The following is a 22280-nucleotide window of genomic DNA, read 5'->3' as shown; positions in this document are numbered from 1 at the left end:
CAAAAATGTCTGGAATGTGGGTGACGATAGACCAGGTGGCATGTGAAGATGATTATCCTCTTAGCTAATTGCAAATATGTCATTTACGACGTGACCTAGATTGTCAACGTTTTTCATGACGTATCCGGTCACTTTCATCGATGCCCGCTAGAGGTCGTTCAATACGTCACCGTCGCACCTTTGTAATCTCACAACTTCTGGATGATTTTTGCTTTGCCTGGACATTTTTATTGTTTTATTGATAGAAGGAATGAGTAAATAAAATTGTATTTGCAAGCACCAACTTCTTGTAACAGTGACGTCGCGGTAGCGCAGTGGCAGGGTGTTTGGCCCAGAACTCAGATATCCTGGGTTCGAATCCGGGGTCTCCTGATTTGTGGCGTTGATGTTGTGCCCTTGGGAAAGGCACTTAACACAACTTTACCCACTTTACTCAGGTAAAAATGAGAAGCCAGCTTCGGTTATGGACGTACCACGGATATGACGTTAAATGAAGGTCCCGTGTTTAATAAGAGCCATACAACGCTTATCAAAAAGAGTAGGGGTCCTTCCCGGTGTGAGTGGATCAAATAAATCTGTCCGGATATGCAGCTTGTACTGCTCAGTACAAACAGTACTCTGTGACTTTGTTGCGACTATGAAACGCTAGTGTCAAGTCCTCATTGAAAACCTACCCGGTGTTTTCGCTCACCAACAATACTTCTTGACTTCAGCACCAAGGACATAACCGTCCCATGACGCCGCTTGGTTCTGCCACAGCCTGCTTGAAATTTCTACGACATCAAAATCGTACGACGACCTACGACGAATGTGTACGCCTTTGCAACTTCTAGTGCTGTCTGTGTTAAATATGATTGTGACTGGATAGTAACGGGGGAGGACCGTAAGTATGTCGTGATTCTGTGACTCTCTGGGTTGTTGGCGCGACTATAAAACGCTTGTGTCACGTCCTCGTTGAAAACCGACCCGGTGTTTTCGCTCACAAACAATACTTCTTGACTTCAGCACCAAGGGCATAGCCGTCCCCGTGTCTCATGTGTCTGTATATGTATGTTTTGTGTAACCGTCCTTCGGCGTAACACACCAGCTTCGCAGGCACGCGGCGTGGTAACAACTGGTTATGTTGCACTGTCACACATTTGGACATCTAGCTGTAAGCGTTGTTTAAAGCTATCTAATGAGAATGCTCATACTGTATTCGGTGGCATCGAGTTCCATACTACAATACAAGTAAAGGCAGGGCTATTTCGTGGCACTATCCACACTAATAATTAGTCCGCTAGGTTGTAGTTTTCTATAGTTAAGGACCAGGCAGATACCTTCCATTCATAAGAAAAAAAACACAACGTGTTTCAGTCCTTTTCATGCTTCTAACTCCGCCCTCATCTGATTAGCTGTTGTACAGATTACCGAGCGTTCGTTGTAAGAATTGGTCCGAAGACAGTTAAGGTACGTACGTATGTAGAATCTGGCCGGTCAAAATATTATATCAAAGTGATTGTTTTTTGGGGTGATATCTAAACATCATAAGTTGAATATACCTTATCATACTGCAGAGCTATATCTTAAAGCGTATGAATACGACTGGAGCATCGTGAGAACGTCTTGAACCGTAGTTTGAGTTGTCAGCCATTTTGTATGCGGAGTTTTCGGTAGGTTACCCAAAACTAGGTGACTTTGTTCGGCTTGCGTTAGCGTTCTTCGCAAAAGCTGGAAATGTGGAAAAATGACGCTGACATCTTGAAAATTAGCTAGAAATGTCAACTTGAATGGACTGTATTGAATTCTGAATATTTGAAGTTTTGGTGCCCCAAATTTTACAATACGTACCTTTAAGGTCTGCTAAACGCAACGCCTGTTATGTCCAAACAATAGGGTGGGCAACTAACGCAGCTAGGATTTGATGTAGGTGATGAAACCTGATCAGCACCAATGACGTGGCTATTTTCATGGGTGCACGCAGGTGGTCCAGTCTATTAGCGACTGGTTGTGACCAGTTGTAACTGGTTGGAATGGTCGGTCATCATTAGACTACTATTAGGTTGTAGTCGATCAGCACCAAGGACAAATCTTGCTCCAAGATTAGGAATAGCTTGAGCATATAGTCAATGTTTCTATGATGATGGCCGTACATTGTGTAGAAATATATGAAAGTAGTCCCATAGCCTTTTTGAGACCGTATGAGCAGCGGTCAGTATCAAACTATTGGTCGGCAGTCACCTTACCTGCACGTCATTCACGTTCCAATGAAGGTTCGTTTTTGAGGTAGTCTTGGAAATATTTCCATCGCACGTTGTAACCGTAACGATGGTTGGTCAGAAGGACTTAATTAGATTAATGCCAGGAATGTCGTTGACGATAGACCAGGTGGCCTGTGATGATGAGTATCCTCTTTGCGCTAGTCTTGGGAATGTTTCCATCGCACGTTGTAAAGGTAGCGATGGTTGGTCAGCAGGACTTAATTAGATTAATGTCAGGAATGTGGGTGACGATAGACCAGGTGGCCTGTGAAAATGACTGTCCTCTTTGCTAAGGCCGGTGGCCTAATTCTAGCCCACGTAGACTACTCAAATGTGTGTATAACTGACAAACCAGGTTGATTTACTAAACGGACAGTCTTGGTCATGCACTAGAATATCAAATGGTCTCGTGGTGCATATGATACGTTTTTCTTTTCGATATTTGCGAACAGAGTTGTCGGAACTACCCGATATCTTTATAAATGTCTTGCCCGAACGCTAATTGCATACAACGTTACAAAGTTTGAAACAATTGATACGAAATCAGGATCCTGTGATAAGTGTCTACTCTTATTTTAACTGCTCAGATAAACTTGACAAACAAAATACTGGCTTCGTGGTGTCAAATAATACAATTTCATTGCTCACATCTGCAAGAAGTAGCGCCATTGTCAAAAGTACCCAACATCATGATGGATGATAAGTTTATTGCCTAAAATATTTGTCTGGTAGTGTCAAATAATTAATTTCTTACGCTGAATGAAGGTTGGACCCAAATAACTGGATACGATTAGTAACGGGTCAGACATTTCAGACAGTATCCGCTGTCTTTGTCAGTGACTACACTAGTATATCGATGAAAGTTAGACATCTAGGCAACGTGATACACAATACATAAGTTACTCAAGCAACTGGATAAGTTTTGTACGTGGTTTCAGACAGCATCCGACGTTTTGGTCAATGACGAAAGACAGCGGTTGTTGTCTGAAACGTCTGACCGTTTACAAAACTTATCCAGTTGCTTGAATAGCTTTTGAATCGAGTTTCTTACGGTGAAATTTGGCACAATTTTTGGAAAAGCCCAATCCCGTGTGCCGTCAAATTCATGCCGTCCCTTGTTGACGTTTGCAAAAACTAGCACGTTTACAAAATTTAAATTGGGTTGCTTGAGTAACTTTTGTGTCGAGTGTCTTGTGCTGACATTTGTGAAGTGACACGTGTACATCTCTAAGAAAAGACCAATCTGGTGAAGTGTTTGTGTGTCCCGTCAAGTTTGTGTCGTCCCTTGTTGACGTTTGCAAAAACTAGCCTAGTTGTCTGAAGCACCCCGCCTGGCATCAAATATAGACCTCGCAAAACACGCACTCTTTGACCAAGAAGAGAATGATGGCTTACATGTCAAGACCAACTGAATAACGTTACAGTGTTTTCACGTTGTGATAATAGCGACACATTTAAAGTAATAATCACAATTAGTTGAGTTTTGGTGGATATTCATTGAAGGCTCCATACTTCATAAGGTAGCCACGAACATTGAGTTGTGCCCATTCTGTCTGTATGGGACCGAGAACTGAACCAAACTGAACCCCTACGTACTCCACCCGCACAGAGCCGACTTTTTTGTGTTACGTAGTCGGTCAGTGACCTGTTTTATGTACGTTACGTATGTCCCATGCAAAAAATAGGTCAATCAGCAACTTTTACACATAGGTTTGTAGGTAAATATCTATTGTATTAATTGCCGCTCTTTGGCGTGACACACTAGCTATTATAGGGTGTCTGCCCGCGAATAGATATCCTTATATTACGGTTTCTATTACAATGTGAACCTTTTTTTGCCTTTAAGCTTTACCTAGTCCCATCCTCATTAACCTTTTCTAATGATGTAGAAATTGTCACGACTAGTCACTCAATGCATTTTTTGGTGTGTCTGTGAAATTGTGTTACGCCGAAGGGCGGTTATACCGGCTATATAGATACAGATACAGATTTGTGGTCATCATAACTTTAGAGCCTGTGGATAGAGCGTAAAGATATTTGGTATTTGGGGAGGCGTTCGGATGACAAAGGTCAAGGTGGATTTTAAAACCTCCTGGTGTGTGACATTTGTACTGCAGCAAAACTTCCAGTTTTTTTATCTTTTGTTCTGGACATGCTATGGTCTTGATTTGTTGGTGGTAGATAGCTTTTAATGTAAGGAAGAAGTGGTGTAGGTTTGGGTCTCCTATCAGCTCGCTCTTGAACTGCAGGAGTGTTTTTTTTCCAAATATTTTCTTTGGTTTGGATTGAAAAAACTACGTATAAGTCTGATGTCTAAAACGCTTCAACGGGAACTCTTTCAAACTGTTTCGTACAAAGACACTCTGATAGATTTTCAAGCTTTTCATGGGCATGTAGAAATGGACGGAATAAGAGACAGTGAGCAGAGCAACAGCTTTCTCGTTCTTTGTACACCGTAGTGAACTACATCAGTCAAATGTTGTAATTGGTCACTTATATAAAATGTCAACTTGATTGGTCACGTCAAGACGTCGAAAGAAGAAAGGAAATCTCTGTCCAATGTCCATCTACAATCACGCCCGCCTCAGCATTTGAGCCAAATGAGCCCAATACTTCACAGCTGGTCATTTACTTCAAATAGTATGATTTTGCACAAAGCACCTTGAGCACAAATGTACTACTAGGGTAATCAGTAGTCGTTGTTAAGGGACAAATTATCAGTGACATTTTATATAACAAAGAAAAAACAAACAAAAAAACGTTTGAAACTTTTGTACCAGTTCTCTACATTTCTGTATAACGTTGCAGAAAATCCTCGTCAATTTTCTATTCATAGTAAAATACCATTGCTCCCGATCTGTAGAATGGTAATTATTAAGAAACGGCCTCTCCCTTGTGGTAGTAGGTGTAGCGTGGTTTCTCAGTAGGCTTGCTTATCTCGGAGAGGAACACTGTTTAGTCAGTAATCAGTCGGCATTGGCTGTCTACTTAGATAAATGCTTTAGGTGGGCAGTAGCTCGTTAGAATCACGTCCAACCCTTGTCGGTTGCGGACATATTTTCATTGTCCCCTACTAAGGCCTGCATGTAAGACTAGAACTGGGCACAGGTCTTTGTGGGTGTTTTTAGGCGTGTCGCATCACGTGAACACTCTTCCTCATCCTACACCTTCGAGTCTGCCTCTTTTACTTGGCTTCTTGGAGACGTTAGGGCGGACATCTCAAGCACCTGTATGGAAAGGTGAGTGTTCAGCTAAGGACTAGCTAGTGAGAGGATAGATTTACCAATTTGTAGCACTCAAATCTTCCATGCATCATGCTTGTAGCTTTTCGTAATTGAGAGAATTAGTGAGATTGATGTGTTTGTATGAAAGTTTGCATGACAAGTCATAGGCGTGGGGTAGGCGTGCAGGATCGCGACCGCGCTCCCTTTGAATGACTGGCGCGACACTACGAGGGTTCTGTTTGACATTTTCATGTTCAGAACCGTTTTCACATTGCGTTTGGCTGAGGGTATGGATGGAAATCTGTGTCTGAGGGAATGATATGTACCGAAATCACGTGGGCGTTCTGTCAATGTCTGTCATCGCCAGGAGTTTTAGTGGGGGAGCTCTGTCTTTATCTGTGTACAAATTCGCCTCCTCCATCGTCACTGACTCAACAACTGCTACATGAAATCCTTTTTTTTTCTATTGGCCTTGGATTTCGCTTACATCGAGCTCTCTCCCACAATCTCTTTTATGGGGGGTCTTTTATCTTAGGGTGTGGTTACATTCGTCGTGTAGGATTTTGATATATAACCAGCTACTGCTACACCACGTGCCTGCGAGGCTGGCATATCACACCGAAGGGCGGTTACACGAAATATACGGATACGGACACATATCCCTGAGACATGGGGACGGTTACGTCCTTGGTGCTGAAGTTAAGAAGTATTGTTGGTGAGCGAAATCACCGGGCCAGTTTTCAACGAGGATGTGACACAAGGGCTTTGTTACCGAGCCAATAACCCATAAAGTCACAGAGTCACGATATACGTACGGTCCTCCCCGACTCTGTTCACAATTGTATTTAACGTTACCACGGACAGTTTCACAGGCGCAGATGACTTTTGATCAATTTCGTTGTTGGTTGTCGTACGATTATGATGTCGTAGAATTTTCAGGCAGGCTGTGACAGAACCAACCACCGACAAGGATCTAAGACAGCCTCTTCGATAACAAAACAGCTGAATTTTGTAAAGACTCATGCACGACAATACCAAGAATGCCCTCTGTTTGGTATCGTACGACGAGCGTACGACGGATGTGACCGCGCTCTTACCTTGGAGTTGTCTTCCCTCTGAAGCTATTGTACTGGTTGAACGATATGTCGTCTTCAAACTCATGGCCTCTTTTTTTGCGGTCGTTAGCCAGACCATGATCGTGATTTTCCTTATGCCCGTGCCACACACATAACAGAGAAAATCAGCCGACAAGTCTGATAGTTCTAAATGGTATTTTCAGTGTTCCCTCGATCATCGTGCGATGTCTAGTGATCGGCCGATGTTCACAGCCCTCCATGCCTCGTCTAATGTGATGGGGTACATGTTTTGGTGAAAAATATGCTCGAGATTTTTTTTCATTCGACTACCTTCTAACGATCAACAAACACGGCCTAAGTGTGAGGGGCGTAACCAAAAGTCGTTGGCGTTTATTTTGTATAGATTAGCATGACCTGAAATGTTTATGTTCATTTAAACTGCCACAGACCTAAAAATGAAGTATAGAACTGCCATCATATAACACCAATAATAGACAGCGGTCATATTGCACCGATAGGGTAAAGGTTAAGGTAGTCCTTAAGTCTTTTTGAGGCTGTAGGGGCAGTGGGTTGTTATCCACGGTGTCTTGGGCACGGTGTTGGAAGACAGAGCCCATCCGCTTCTTCCACCGCCTTTTACCTCCCCAACCGAAGTTAGGTACCCATTTTTACACCTGGGTTGAGTGAGGAACGTCGTGCATTTTTCATGGGCACAAGATCGGTGACATGACATGATCCAAAACCATGACTTCTGGGCCAAACACCCTGCCGTTACGCCACACGACCCCACCCAGCAAACTCTTAGTAAAGCCCGTACTAGCCAATGCTCTGGGGAACTGCCCTCATGTTTAAGAAGACATCGTGAAAATCGAGTAGAATACAGAAAAATAGGATTAAGAAAACACGGTGTGTGTTGATAAATGTTCAATTTCCCATATGTAAACCGATGGATCTTTGGTGCACGTTTGAAGCAGTCATCATGCGTGGATGTTCTTTCATAAATGACTAGGCTTTGTCCTCCTCCTACTCATTTAAAGACATGGGTGTGTAGATAGTTTTTGTTATATCATCTTACTTAAAGTCTGTATCATAACTCATCAATTATCTTTGATACGCATTATAGAAAGGAACAAGGGATGAATCATTGCGTATAAGATTACCATTGGTATGTCTAAAGCTAGGTAAAGGTCCGATATCCTTTTGGAGTCTGTAGGTGTAGTGGGTTGTTAATCTATTGTATTTTCGGCACGGTATTGGAGGGTGGAGCCCATCCCACTCCTTCCACCACGTGCAAATTTGTTTTACCTCATCAATCGAAATTAGGCATCCATTTACACATGGGTGGAGTGAGAAAATTCGTGTTATGTGCCTTTCAAAAAGACACGACGTCGAGTTAGAAATACCAGGAATTGAACCAGTAACCTCGCGATCTTGTGTCCGCCAGCTTAATCACTATTCCACAGACGAAACAAAACACGTTTACGTGTCTACCAGGAGTGGGGTTCGAACCCACGAAGACATACGTCCATTGGAACTTAAGTCCAACGCCTTAACCACTCGGCCATCCTGGTAGTTGTTGATATTAGTCACTTGTACGCGATAGGTCCGTCAATTCGTTCGTCCATACTGTAATTCTTGGTCTCACTCACTTACTCACTCACTCGCTCGCTCGCTCACGCACTCACTCATGATCACTCACTCACTCACTCACTCACTCACTCACTCACTCACTCACTAACTTATTTTCTCTCAACACGCACTGTCACTTTTAGAATGAAGACATTTAAAGTTTCGTCGTTTTGGCCAATCGTCTTTATCGAAAGATGATTAGATTTGGTCGGTGAAATTCGTACCATGTGCAGGGATATGGCCCAAAATGAGAGTAACTCGTAACGCTAGTTAAAAGTATTTTCTGTTAGAGACTGTAGCACATAGGCTTGGTTAACTTACCCGTTACAGAGGCTCAAGTCCGGTGTCACAGTGAATTCACCCCCCCCCCGTAATTTGTTCGGGGGTGGGGTGGGGGGTGCGAAATCAATGGGCGTGGGGTGAAATCGCTGTGACACCGGCCTAGAAATGTGGATGGAAAGAGCTTGATCAAGGCTTGAACACATTGAATGCTGTAAATTCATTTAATTTTGTGGTATGAGAGGAACATGGGGGTTTCGAGGTGTTCTAAATTCGCGGTTGAAACGTTCTACAGCACAGCAATAATACGCTGACAACGCATATCCGTGGTGTCATAAATTCGCTGCAAACAGGTCACCACGAAAATAGAACCACCGCGAAGGTTTCACAATTTACGCTATCATTTCGATGTTTCTTTGCACATACCCACCGTGGTCTACTAATTAGCGCCTTAGTCATTTTCCTCAGGATGATCGAAGAAATTACGCTATCAGCAGGTTTCTAGTGGGTTGATATCTGATATCTCTCAGTCACGTTCACACTAACCCTCAAACTTCCCCTGAGGAAAAGAACTAATGATCGGCGTGGGAAGACGATCTTTTGTCCAGCAACAAGTAGTCAAACAAACGCCTACTGCCTCGCACCACACTTATACACTAACGGCTCACTCTAAAGTTCTTTCCTCGGTAGGATCGTTGGTTGTCCATTTGAGAATTCTGAGAATGTGTTTTTTTTTTCAATTGTGCACGTGGAATATCGATAGCGTATCATGGGGCTGTGGTCGAGAGTACTATTAGCTTTCTATATCAGCTTTATCTCTCTCTCTCTCTCTCTCCTTCTCTCTTTCTCTATCTCTGTCTGTCTCTGTCTGTCTCCGTCTCTCTCTCTGTCTCTGTCTCCACCGCTCTCTCTCTGTGTCTCTCTTTCTCTCTCTTTCTCTCTGTCTCCGTCTCTCTCTCTCTCCCTCTCTCTCTCTCTGTCTCCGTCTCTCTTTTTTCTCTCTCTCTGTCTCCGTATCTGTCTCTGTCTCTCTTTCTCTCTCTCTATCTCTCTCTCTCTCTCTTTCTCTCTCTCTCCCTCTCTCTCTGTCTCTCTGTCTCCGTCTCTCTCTTTTTTTCTCTGTCTCTGTCTCCGTATCTGTCTCTGTCTCCGTCTCTTTCTCTCTCCCTCTCTCTCTCTCTCTCTGTCTCCGTCTCTCTCTTTTTTTCTCTCTCTCTGTCTCCGTATCTGTCTCTGTCTCCGTCTCTCTCCCTCTCTGTCTCCGTCTCTGTCTCCATCTCCGTCCCCCCCTCTCTCTCTCTCTCTCTCTCTCTCTCTGTGTGTGTGTGTGTGTGTGTATGTGTATGTGTGTGCGTGTGTGTGTCTCCCTCTGTCTGGATCCCAATATGCACTTCCTTAAACCATGCTTCATTCTCTAAACCATTTTCTTTTTGAAAGCGAGGGCTTTGTAGAAAGAAGAAACATTGATGGACAGCATTCTAAAAGTAAAACTGCTTCATATGTTCACTTTCAATGAAGATTGTTGTCAGACTCACACACACGCAGGTTTTACGTAACATTTTACGTAACTTGTTTTATTTGTCACTGTAATACTAGAAACGACATATACGATCCAGTTGGTCAGAGCGCACCTTCTCATTACGAGTTCTTTACAAGCCAATTTGACGGTACTTAGATGACGCATATGTGTATAAGATAGGGTACTTTAGCAGTTTTATATGAAGTCGTGCCTAGCATTTTTCCATTACTTATTTTTTTCGTTTCTTATTCTCAAAATTCTGACATTCAAACTAACGTCGATAGAAAATTAGATATTTGTGAAGTATATGTGGTGACGAAGTCTTTGGCCATTTTCTTCTTTCTTGTTTTATTTCTCGTTCTTTTCTCTCTCTCTTTCTCTCTCTGTCTCCGTTTCGCTCCCTCTGTCTTCGTCTCGCTCTCTCTCCCTGTCTCTCTCCCTGTCTCCGTCTCTCTCTCTGTCGCTCTCTCTCTGTCTCCTTCTCTCTGTCTCTCTCTCTCTCCCTCTGTCCCCGTCTCTCTCTCTCTCTCTGTCGCTCTCTCTGTCGCTCTCTCTGTCTCTTTTTTATGAATGTGCACTCTTAGGTCTCTACTGATTTCATCACTGATGAAAGATAAACTAGAAGCCATTTTTGTAGCTCTTACATATGACTAATAAGCAAACTGCCTTGATGTTTACCGTACGTTAGTAGGCGAGTAGTGTGTGCTTGATTCAGAAAGAACAAACGTTCTCCGCTCCGCATGTTTGCTTATTGGCAAATAGTTGTCTTAGAGTATTGAGACGTGGGTACAAGTACGGCAAAGGGCTAGCTACAACATAACAAAATAGTGGTTTGTAGGCGTATCATTTGAACGTTAAAGTTCGCGTAAATAATATGTTAACAGCGCACATTGGGCGTTGAGTTGCGTGGTCATCATTCTGTATAAAACAATGTTTATGCTATGTGTGGTCGTGTGGCGTAACGGCAGGGTGTTTGGCCCAGAACCCTGGGTTCGAATCCTGTCAGTCACTAATCTTGTGCCCTTGGGGAAATGCACTTTACACGACGTTCTTCACACCACCCAGGTGTAAAAATAGGTACCTGATTTTGGTTGGGGAGATAAAAGCCGGTGGAAGGAGAGGGTTGGGCTCCGCCTTCCAATACCGTGCCATAGACACAGTGGATAATAGCCCACTGCCCCTACGGTGTCTAAAAGGCTATGGGACTATCTTTACCTTTACCAACATGTAACGTACCATGATCCGCCATGTTGATGTTCAAAATTAACAATCCTTGACCTCAGCAGGTAACGGTAAGGTTTGGGCCCGTATGAAGGTCGGCTGCATTTCATTTACTCCGCGGCGTTTAAACTCGCGCACGCTTCGCGCTGTGAAGTCTAATGTGGGATGACTCAGTCATTTTTACACCAAGCTAGGTGTGTGTGTCTGTGTCTAATGTTATTAAGCACACACCCTTCTATTGAAATAATCAATTGTGGGTTCCCCTTAATTGATATCGCAAAAATATTCTTTTTTCTTATTGTTATAGCTAACTACTTGAAATGCAATAATTGACAATAGACTTACAGAAGTAAAACACTACGATAAAAACAAACGATAATGAAATACTAGTAACAATTCGAGACTTCAACAAAATGATTGAATTGATTAGCTACCATGTGGGTTTCATAAAATGATTCTTGAACCATTGAAAAACATAACACGTCAATACATACTTGTGAACATATGGAAAAGAGAGATTATTATCAATGATTACCATATGTACATATGAGTAATTTCAGTTGTTGTAGCTTGTACTGCGTTGTTCACTGATTATATATCAAAGAGATTAACCGGGCGTATGGACTAGAAAAATGTGTAAAATGTCTGTCAGAATATTTAAACAAAACTCGTGCAATTTGTTAATTGATGCACATGAAAACAATGAAGTTAAGATATACGGCCATAAAATGTTTATGATGGTTATAAATAGGTAATAAATTCGGAGGAGCTAAATTATTGATACAGTCATTTTTTATCTATTCGTGAGTTATGATGGTGTTTATGATAGTATGAGGTGTCAAAAATGTAAGGTTTATGATATATCCAGTGTCGCCTTGATTCATCCTAATCGGGCCCAATCCTTGTTTCCTAGAAAACCCCACATTCATTCACTACCAGCCTACACACTCATATGAATATTGTATTGTGTCTTTCGTACTTATTGGTGCCTATGTGCAATTTTGAAATTATTACACACATACGGCGCGAAATGTGTCACCTAATGGAACATATTTTAGAAGAAACAACAGTAGTCATATTTTCAGTACCATGGAGGGGTATACATATGGCGGTTGTTTTGCGCTAGTGATCCTAGTAGCAGGTTTTTACGTGCAATGTTGATAGCTTGTTTACTGCAAGAATAACATACTCTCTGTTACGTATAGTCAGGATTCTATTCTGCGTACAGTAGTCAATAATGATAACCCAAAGCACAGAGCTTATATGGTTTTGTTTATTTCACACAAAATCTCACAATATTGTTACCAGGGCGGTTGCAAGTTTGCCGATGCATCGAGAAATCCTTTTATGTAACGTAAAGCGTCATCGCACATCCACCACATTTGCTCGTCGCAATTGTTCAAATTTTGCAAAACACACCGCCCGTGACGCACGTCGAATCCTTACCTGGTAAATTAACGCCGCTCTCGCCACACCCTACAACCGGATCCGTACAGGGGCGGGCTTCGCGAGCCTATTGACGTCAAATCCGGCCGGAATTTTGTTGTGAAGCCGACTTAAGTGTGACGTTGACGTCCAATTTCCACCTAGGTAACGAATCACGCCCGGTCTGGCTAGCTCGCTCGGATCAAACGCCTTCCGCCTGAACGGGATAAACAATATGGCGGACTCTCTATCGCTGCAGGAAAACGCTTACCCGTGTTTATATACAGTCATCAGCGCCGGTGTGTCCCCGTCAGGTCCATTCAAGCAACCGAACGCTTTCCGTGCACAGTCCTTTGCCTCGGAGAGAAGCGTTTTGCAGATAATTCTAGCAGTTATATTGTAGTGCATTATTCCAAAGCCGTCAGTCAGGTCTAGCACATTGAGAGATGCATACTAAATGCATCACTGCAAGAATTATTAAATTATGGTAAACAGTTCGCTTCGGCTCGTTTTTCCAAATGACGTCAATGTCGATCTCTGTGATGCCGATTTCTTCCTTATTTGGTCATTTCCGTTCTCCGCGTTTGTCCTTATATGGCAAGGCACTTTGCCTATTGACGTCATCACGGCGGCGGTTGCCCATTTCGGGACGTTTCGCGCGCCCATTGATTCACAAATCAGATGTTTTACGCCAGCAGCCCCGTATTACGTCGATGGGGCACAAGGTAGACACGTCGTCAATGAAAGCCTTACGTAAAGCGAGCGCGTGACAACGTGCGCGGACTGACAAGGAAGTCGTTTATCGGCGTTTGCATTGTTAGACCCACCTATGACGTTGCCTGCGCAACTCTTCTGATGGGACGGCTTTTTCACGCCAGCGGGGCCCCACATGACCTCATCTTCTAGCCCAAAAGCAGCGGCACCTGCACTCCCAACCGCATTTATACCTCGGCAGTCGGTGCGGCCGTACCTCCTCTCTTCCCATGCCTGTACTACCCGATCACCTTGCAAGCGAACCACCACGTTCCTTCTACCACAAACCTGGCCTATACCTCTATAGAAACCCGAACAACACACAGTGTGTGGGCAAGCTCCCCCCTTCCGTTAAAACCCTGGAATCGCTAACCATGGTCCACACTCCGGCCGCCACCGTTCCCATTCCTCCTACCACCGAGGACTCGCACGAGGCCATGCAAGCCTCAGGCCGCTGCATCCACGAGGAGCATGTTAGGTACAGTAAGACGGGTGACGTCACGTGGCACATCACCACATCTCTCTCTCTCTCATTCCCTCTCTCTCTCCCGATTTTTTTCTAGTATATAGATCCCATATTTTATTTCTTCTCTTTCTTTCTCTCCTCAGCGTAGTGTACTAGTAGTGCAGCAATTTCTGAAGATTCCCCCCTTAAAATTCCCCCGTCACAGGTAGCATCCTGGAATGTGTAATTAGCATCTAGTCCACGTTAAACCCGCGTGATACAACAATATACGTGCACGTTTCCTCCGTGATTTTGGTACTTTAATCCGGTACTTTCTCAGAAAAACCCTTCGCCCACCCGCAATGAAATCGTAACCATTACCGGGGACAAAAATCACACCTATGTGTGCCTTCTTTCCAAGAATCAGCCCCTTCTCAGTGCGCAGGAATATTTTCCCAAGTCACGCAAGTCGCCTGGACTTTCAGCGAATCACAGTCTATTGCACATACGGAGGTGTAAAATTTGATGGATGTTAAAGAAGTCAATCTCTTTACAGTATAGGGCACGTCCCTTCTAGCTGCGGGAAGGATGTCAGCGACATGGCTGGGTGTATGTGTGTGTGTGGCATGTAAGAATGTTTACGGTTTGTTATAATTATACACGAGTATTGTGCGACACGTGCGCTCAATGTGCACAACAGCGCGCCGATTTTATGAAGATGAGGCGCTTGTATGTTGACGCTCCATTCTATCTTCTGCCCTCCCTCCCTCGATGGCTCGTCTGTGCGTGGCTGGCTACGTCTAGGAGTATGGAGGCCGTGTGGCACGGCGAGTTCTCTAAGCTCTTCTCGCAGTTCTACCCGCACTTGTGGTACCTCATCCCGAGCCCTGCTGCGCCCAGCCCACGGTGGTACCGTTTCAGGGACTCCGCCAAGGTCCGCTTCTCCTGTCAGGTAAGTTTGGACTTTTTTTCTCTCTCTCTATGTAAATCGCATTCCATGTTGCTTTGTAACATTGCTATACGACGTACTGCCGCCATGGCTGCGTGACCATAATGATGACAAGTGTAAACCTAAACCGAGCTGGTATCCGCGATTATGCAAGGTCATAAGGTCACGCTTTGGGCATCCAAGGCTACTTTGAATCCATCGTGTTAGATGTGCAGTGATAAGTCATCTGCATGGGTAGTTTTTGGAAAGTGAGATGCCCACTTCTCGCCACCAGTGCTCACCTGTTAATCATATGCAAGCCCAGTGCCGACGCTAAAGCGGATTGTGACTATAAAGACATCGGTAATTAAGAATACCTCATCCTAGCACTCAGTTAGACTTATAATGGGGAAAATCACATTTTCTGTATCACCAATCACTCTTTTCATATTAGAAAATCGGGGGGTGATAAAAAATCTACCGACTTTTTTCTAATGATGTGTGGTCCTTTTGATGCTTTGCAAGTTTGTGGTTAAACAATCCAAATATACGCGTTACGCTTTTCGAAGGTTGCGATCTTTAGCCCAGGGTCTCTATGAATTCCGCCCAAAGCACCGTTCGAATGAGCTATCAGACCAGTTTAAAAAGCTATACCAGCCTTGTGTTCAGCTCACTTATTGAAGAAGAAACGCTGCTGGAAAGTCGTTTAACAGTGAAGTAAAATGGTTTTAATACGACTTTGTGGGAGTAAGATAGCTTTGACCAGATGTCAGGACAAGGTGATTGAGATTTGGTGCAAGTACTAGCCCACGCCGTCATTTCTCTTAGACGTATCGACCACACAGGTAGACCTATTGTTTCGGCCTGTGGTCTGCCGGCGCTAGGGAGGCTATTTTAACACAGAGAGTGGGTGCACAATTGACGATAAAAACTAAAATGGGAAGAACTGATAAAGAGAGATATTACAGAAGGGAAAATTAAATTCTTCGTCCACGACAACGCCAGTAGTCGGTCTGTCAGTCAGCGGGGGTGTGTACTTCAAGCCCGCCGTGGGCGGAGAGGGTGAGACCGCACAAGGACACGCGGATTCAAGCGTTTTCTTAACGACCTTGCCGTATTCTTCACCACAGCCAGCATTACTTAAAGTTAACGCAGAAAATGATCTGTCTTAAAGACGTTTATCCCTTTTTAAACCGTCTTTCTTCCTGGTTTCTTAATTAGCAGCTCGGTTTCTAGTTTGGAGTCGAACGTGGGTAGTTTGAGAGCCATACTGCGAACGCCCCCGTACAGGTATATTGGCCTACCGTTGTGTCATGTACACTAAAACCACGCTTAATTACCTCACATTTAAGCCACCCACATCATGGCAAATTGACCTGATGTACAATTTATTTTCTGGATATTGCCCTCTTTTTATCTGCCAACTTCTTATCTGGCTACGTCAGCAAAGTTCGATACGATCCTAGTTTGAAATTCAACATTTTGTTTTCGTCATCGGTTATATAAAACAACGCTTCTTATATTAGTCATCATTCATAATAGACAAGTCTGTGTAAAATAAAACGACAATTTGACCTTCACTTTCTTAAGTACACATGCACGCGAGAGGGGGGGGGGCGACACCAAGGTCAGATGTATATTTTTCCTATAGAGCATTACCTGGGCAAGGAAATATTGCAAATAACATGTTATGCACGTGAGCTGTTTTAAATGATGCGTCAGATATGTACATCTCCATAACAATGGTGATTCTACCTCTCCCTTCCTGTTTTAATAATACCAGTTTACCATTGGTTATGACAGATTAGTGAACGTTCAAATATAATCTGACTTCGCTTTATCTTCGATTGTAGGATCAGTGTTGAAATATTTATGAATATTCGCCGTTTGTAACTTTTTTTTTCAAAGAAACATCAAATAAGAAATATGTGGACGAAGACAAAGTGACGGCGGACTCAATTTGTACACAATTTGCATTCTCGCCTCGTGTACATTGTAGAAAATAGAATATTTGACAAGACACTAAAAACTTGTGAATGGTAAATGAACAAATACCTAATGGAAACGTAAGTCCAACCCTCCCTCCTAGAAGAGAAAAAGCAAAAAGAACATATATGGCTAAAAAACGCTTTGTCGCTGTGATGTAGTCGTGTGTGGCTAACATAGTATTACAGTTGATATCAGAATAGCATAGCAAACTACCACGTAGAATTAAAAGTTGTTTAAAACGTTGTCAGAGAGGATGTTGAAGTTTTATGTGTGTCCAAGAATACCAGAAAGCTTGCCGAAGATAACATTTGTCGTAGGTCATCGTACGATTTTGATGTTGTAGAATTCTCAAGCAGTCTGTGGCAGAACTAACCATTGGTAAGAATCTAATGCAGCATTTTCCGTTTGCGATTGTACGACAATCGTACGACGTACAATCTGTGACTGGGCTCTAAATCATCACGTGTGACAACACAGCAGTTCTGTGTTGAACTTCAAGTGCTATGTCGTTATTGGTTTGAGCAATCATTCACAAAGACGCGTTCCTACAACCTTCGAGAACTCATTGATGTACTTAAAAAGGTTGGTTCTCATTAAACATTAACTAAGTCTGTGACACCTACCAGTGGTGTGCATATCTAGCTTTAGATCTCCGACCTTTTCGGCCAGGAGCGGACTTGCTAACTGATAGACCACTCAACACCACTTGTTTTCAGACCAGTAATGTTTTGCTAATATCTTTTGAGAAAAATTCCAGTCTTTTCAAAATCACCTTGCTTGCGTCATACCATTACTACAACTTTCTCTTAATCTAGGATAGTCTCCAATGTTGTTCATAGGATATGTCCATCAGATGACCAAAGCAAATGTTGCTGTTTCTTCCACGACAGAACTTTCTTCACTCCTACTTGAACATCTTAGACCTTGACCCTTGTAAAGTCCTTAACGATGTTACGGCCAGTACTCCAAATGCCCACGATGTAGATAGGAGAAGTTCAAAAAGTATCGCCCGTGGGCATAGGTGGCGTCGGCTAGGAAGGTGTCTTTCAAAGAATACGGTAGTCAGTTCAGAGCAACGTTTTGTTGAGCAAAACTATCTGTGCTTTAGAAACAACTTATGTAAGTATGGGGAGTCAATTACTATACTACATAATTGGTCTTAAGTAGCGACAATTGACAACAAGGATATGAGCGTAGGTAGGACTTGTACTAACTACACAGAAGAGCGGTAGTCTGATGTTATTACTTTTCTTATCTACCAATTCAATTTCTCTTTGCTTCCTCCAACGCCTTTGGGTCCCCTTTGGCTTCGTCTTGGTTCAGGTGAAATCTTCTGTGTGGATATCACAGAGCGAAGATAAAGGTGGCCCAAAGCCATGGCCATCATTTCCATGCTAAAAGTTGCAGTTTACTGTTGTATTTGTAGTATTTTGTTTTCTTTTGAAAATGATTTTTCAAAGGTATCTACCAGTCGTCATGCAGACGGTAGATTGGTGCATTCCCGCATGAACACCGTTATGATATGCGAAATATGATCCCAAACATTCCAGAGAACGTTTTACATTACTTAATGAATGGGTTAACGTAAAGCCCGCAAGTTGTGCCTTGAACATATCTCGTCATTTTTGGTAAGAATGTTTCTTAACAAGACAACAATAGACCATCGTCTTCTAGATCATGTAAATCATCTTGGTTACCTTATTTACTTGTCGCTTATCGGTAATTTGACTCAACATAACTTGAGTTCAATTACCAGAGTACACGCATCCAGACTCGTGCTAAAACGTCGAATTGCTTCGTCAATATTTCCTTCCATTGTCGGAGTTTGTGTCAACAATGTTGTAGTCAATTTTGGCAGTTCTTGCAGTTTTCGTACTATAACTGGGCGCTACGAGATAGAAATAAGTAAATAAAAATGATCAGCTGAAAGAATTTTAAACATACCAATGACTGTGTTCTACACGAAGTGGTTGTTTGGGCAATGAAAAAGTCACAATGAGTGTGTGGGGGTGTGAACTAGCCATGCGTTACAACGTGAGGACGGAAGCGTAAACCCACAAGGCCTGCTGTGTCCACATCAAATAAAATGTTGTCAGTAAAGGTTAATCATTATGTTGTTAAAGTAAAGTACCATGAAGAGATGCAGCATTACGTGTCTTCAAGCTCGTTTTGGAATGAATCTGTTTCAGCGTATGGTAGTCGCTTCCTGTTAGGTAACTTATGACGGTATCACTAGTCTCCAAGCAGGCCCAATGGATTGCAAAGGCCGTATCCAACTGGAAGAAGGAGCTTGTATAGCAATGGGTTGCAAAACGTACTTCTTCTGCCAGTTTGATACGATCTTCGCAACCTATAGATTTGCTTGGAGATTAGGTATCACTAGAATCCACTGCATTTCTCTGAAGTTCTTACTGTAACTGGTCGCTACGAGATAGAAATGCGTAAATGAAAATGATCCACTAAAAGTATTCTAAACATACCAATGGCTGTATTTTCTACGAGCTTCAGCGTATGGTAGTCTTTTCCTGGTAGGTAACTTATAACGGTATCACTAGAATCCACTGCATTTCTCTGAAGTTCTTACTGTAACTGGCCGCTACGGGATAGAAATAAGTAAATGAAAATGGTCAACTAAAATAATCTTAAACATACCAAAGACTGTATATTTTACGAGTTTCAGCGTATGGTAGTCTTTTACTGGTAGGCAACTTATGACGGTATCACTAGAATCCACTGTTTTCTCTGAAAACCTACTGTAACTAGCCGCTACGACATAGAAATAAGTAAATGAGAATGATCAACTAAAAGCATTTTAAACATACCAAAGACTGTATATTCTACGAGTTTCAGCGTATGGTAGTCTTTTCCTGGTAGGTAACTTCTGACGGTATCACTAGAATCCACTAGCTGCATTTCTCTGAAGTTCTTACTGTAACTGGCCTCTAAGAGATAGAAATAATGAAATGAAAATTATTAACTAAAGCATTTAAGCATACAAATGGTTGTATTCTTTACGAGTTTCAGCGTATGATAGTCTTTTCCTGTGAGATAACTTATGACGGTATCACAAAAATCCACTGCATTTCTCTGAAGTTTGACAACGACTAACACTTGATGTGTTCGAACTTGTTGAGTAAATCACATGTTTGAAAACGCAGTGAAATTCGTGGGTTTTATGTGGGAGTGTTTTCGTAGTGTCGGGATGTGATGCCGTCGTGTGCCCCATCTCTCTACGGTGGAAGAGTTCGCGTGGGCCGAGCGGGCTAGGGCTAGCCGCCGACCGCCACTTCACAACCCACACTTTTGCGTCAGCTCCGCAGACGATATGAACCTCAACAACATCTTCAATTAACCGATGAAAACTAAATTGATATCTGAGTGGTTCTGATTCTATATGCAGTACAAAGGAAGGCGGCAATACTGCCATGTCGTAACGTATACCGCTATTCCATCCCTCAACTTTCACACATACATGTAGACCAACTAAAGCTTCGTCACTACAGTAACTGATCAATTCGCTGGACTGTTTCTTGGATTCACAATTGATGTTTATGTGTACGTACATGAATGCAACTCAAAACCCACAAATGCTAGAAAAAGTGGGACTTTTCGTCTTCCACTAGCTCTAAAAACAGAAGCCAATCCCAGCTTGTCTAGATATAGTCAACACTAGTTTTTATTAATAAGTAGTCTATTGTCACAACAGTGTCAGTCGTAGTACACCGTCACATGTTTTCCTATATTTCTACAATGTACCTTTTTTATTTAAAGCTTTATTGAAATTACAACAAAACAATACATGGGAATATCAATTTTGTCGCTGGCAATATACGGGACCAACCCAAGGATCCACAACAATTGTCTTCTATACACAACAGTGCATGGTAACACACAGTACGGACCCTAACACTAAGTCCCCTGTAGGGCTTTTCCAAGAGTTTGCAATTCGGAGACATTGCAGTACTTAATAGTGTTTTGAAGATCAGCAAATATACATGGGTTTGGATATGTTATTTCTATCTTTGTCGTAACACCACTTCTTGAATATTGCATACTTAGTTATACTTAAAAGTAGGTTCGGTATAGGAAAGTTATTACAACTACAATGTACCTACAAATAGTATCCGGGCACGAACATGCAATAAACGTTTTTTCTTTAATAAGCCATAGTCAACACGGAAACTCTAATAACTACTCTAGAAGGTAGGTTTCATTTTCTTCTTCCAGTTTTAAGATGAAGTACAAGAACTCCGTGTGAAAGAGGAACTCTCCTATCTACACTGACGGTCTGAATGTATTTGTCTTTGCAGTTTGTTTGGCAGATCAGTTTGTAATATCTAACCTTGATTGGCAAGTCGTATGCAAATAGATGAACATTGAATTACATATTTTTCAATAGTTATGTATACAAAACGACACTTTATCATAAACATGTCAAGCGCCTTGGACGTTCTGACGATGAAAACATTGCCCGAAGTTTCTTCTGCAGTCGACTACAGTACTGCATAGGGACGATTCCTTTTCAATTCAACATTAAAATGATTGTAATTATATGACTGTCCACACTGTGATAAAACGTAATCTGGTTGTTTTGTTCGGTTTTGGTTTGATTTCATCGTCCAAGATCTTTTTTTTTCAAATCTAAAACAGGGCAAAAAGGCAACAAGTAACAACTGCTAAATGTGCGTCCTTTCTGATGACAAGCAGAAATATGCTATTTTTTCCTTCTCCAAAGTTAGTCCAGAACACCGTCCATTCTTCCTTCCATCTAATGTCTTACCAAGTACATGTATTCTACCTCATAGAACCAAGCATGTGTTACGGCATATGGTCATTGTAGGACGCCCGACGCATCAGGGAAGCCATATTGAACTATCAAGACTTCGTTTGAATGCAAGGCACAGGCAAGGCTGTTTTTATTCCCCACTTTTCCGTTCAATTTGCTTACTTATGGCAATCAAGTACAGCTAGTGTCATACAATGCGTAATAGAAGTTTGATATTGTTAATTGTTTGTTAATTCAAAAGATCTCCATTTGATGTAATCTATAATACATACTTCACTACTCTTTCTGTGGTCGTTTCAACAGAAGAGGAACATTTTCAAAATGGCAATTTGTTTTGTTGCAATAAGGTTATCAGCACCAAGGACGGGTCCGTGAGTTACTCGCTAAAGCATATCATAGCGCTTTGGAAATGTTTGCAACATTCGGAAAACTGGAATCACTAGAATTGTGTTCTGGTTTTCGCTACCTTTCGCAGAAGTGATTGTTCTATCTGCTGTGGCCAGTGAAGATAGTCTATGTCCCAAAAACAACATGAAGAACCTTTACCTGCGTGAGTGGAACAAAAGTTGTTGTCATGTGTGGAAAGATGACAAGCAACGGAAGACTATTTTGTGTCTCCCAAAAGATAGCCCTGGATTCCTTTTTTTCTCTCTTTGTTTTACCAAGTATTTCATCTTAGGACCAAGCATTAATTACGGAATACGATTATCTTAAGGTTATGCGACGCACAGTTTAAGCCATGATTGGAATTTGTTTTGGATACAAG

The 22280-nt window shown here is 42.3% G+C and overlaps 1 protein-coding gene and 1 non-coding gene across 3 annotated transcripts in view; one reads left to right on the top strand and one right to left on the bottom strand.

Moving 5' to 3' along the window:
- LOC136443169 (receptor-transporting protein 4-like) overlaps nucleotides 1-22280 on the top strand; it is a 50840-nt gene that overhangs the window by 13871 nt on the left and 14689 nt on the right. The window contains exons 1-2 of one of the 2 annotated variants that reach the window (XM_066440304.1): nucleotides 13529-13844; nucleotides 14616-14763. In XM_066440304.1, coding sequence (XP_066296401.1) covers nucleotides 13597-13844; nucleotides 14616-14763 — 396 coding nt within the window. In that variant the 5' untranslated portion in view covers nucleotides 13529-13596. Of the gene's footprint in view, nucleotides 1-13528; nucleotides 13845-14615; nucleotides 14764-22280 lie in introns of those variants that run through there. The other variant, XM_066440305.1, reaches the window with a different exon arrangement.
- On the bottom strand, nucleotides 8029-8111 carry Trnal-uaa (transfer RNA leucine (anticodon UAA)). The gene has a single exon. It is a non-coding gene; the product is annotated as a tRNA-Leu (tRNA).

The sequence above is a fragment of the Branchiostoma lanceolatum genome, chromosome 10 (assembly GCF_035083965.1).
Source record: "Branchiostoma lanceolatum isolate klBraLanc5 chromosome 10, klBraLanc5.hap2, whole genome shotgun sequence".
Classification (NCBI taxonomy): domain Eukaryota; kingdom Metazoa; phylum Chordata; class Leptocardii; order Amphioxiformes; family Branchiostomatidae; genus Branchiostoma; species Branchiostoma lanceolatum.
This window is presented reverse-complemented; position numbering and strand designations above follow the sequence as displayed.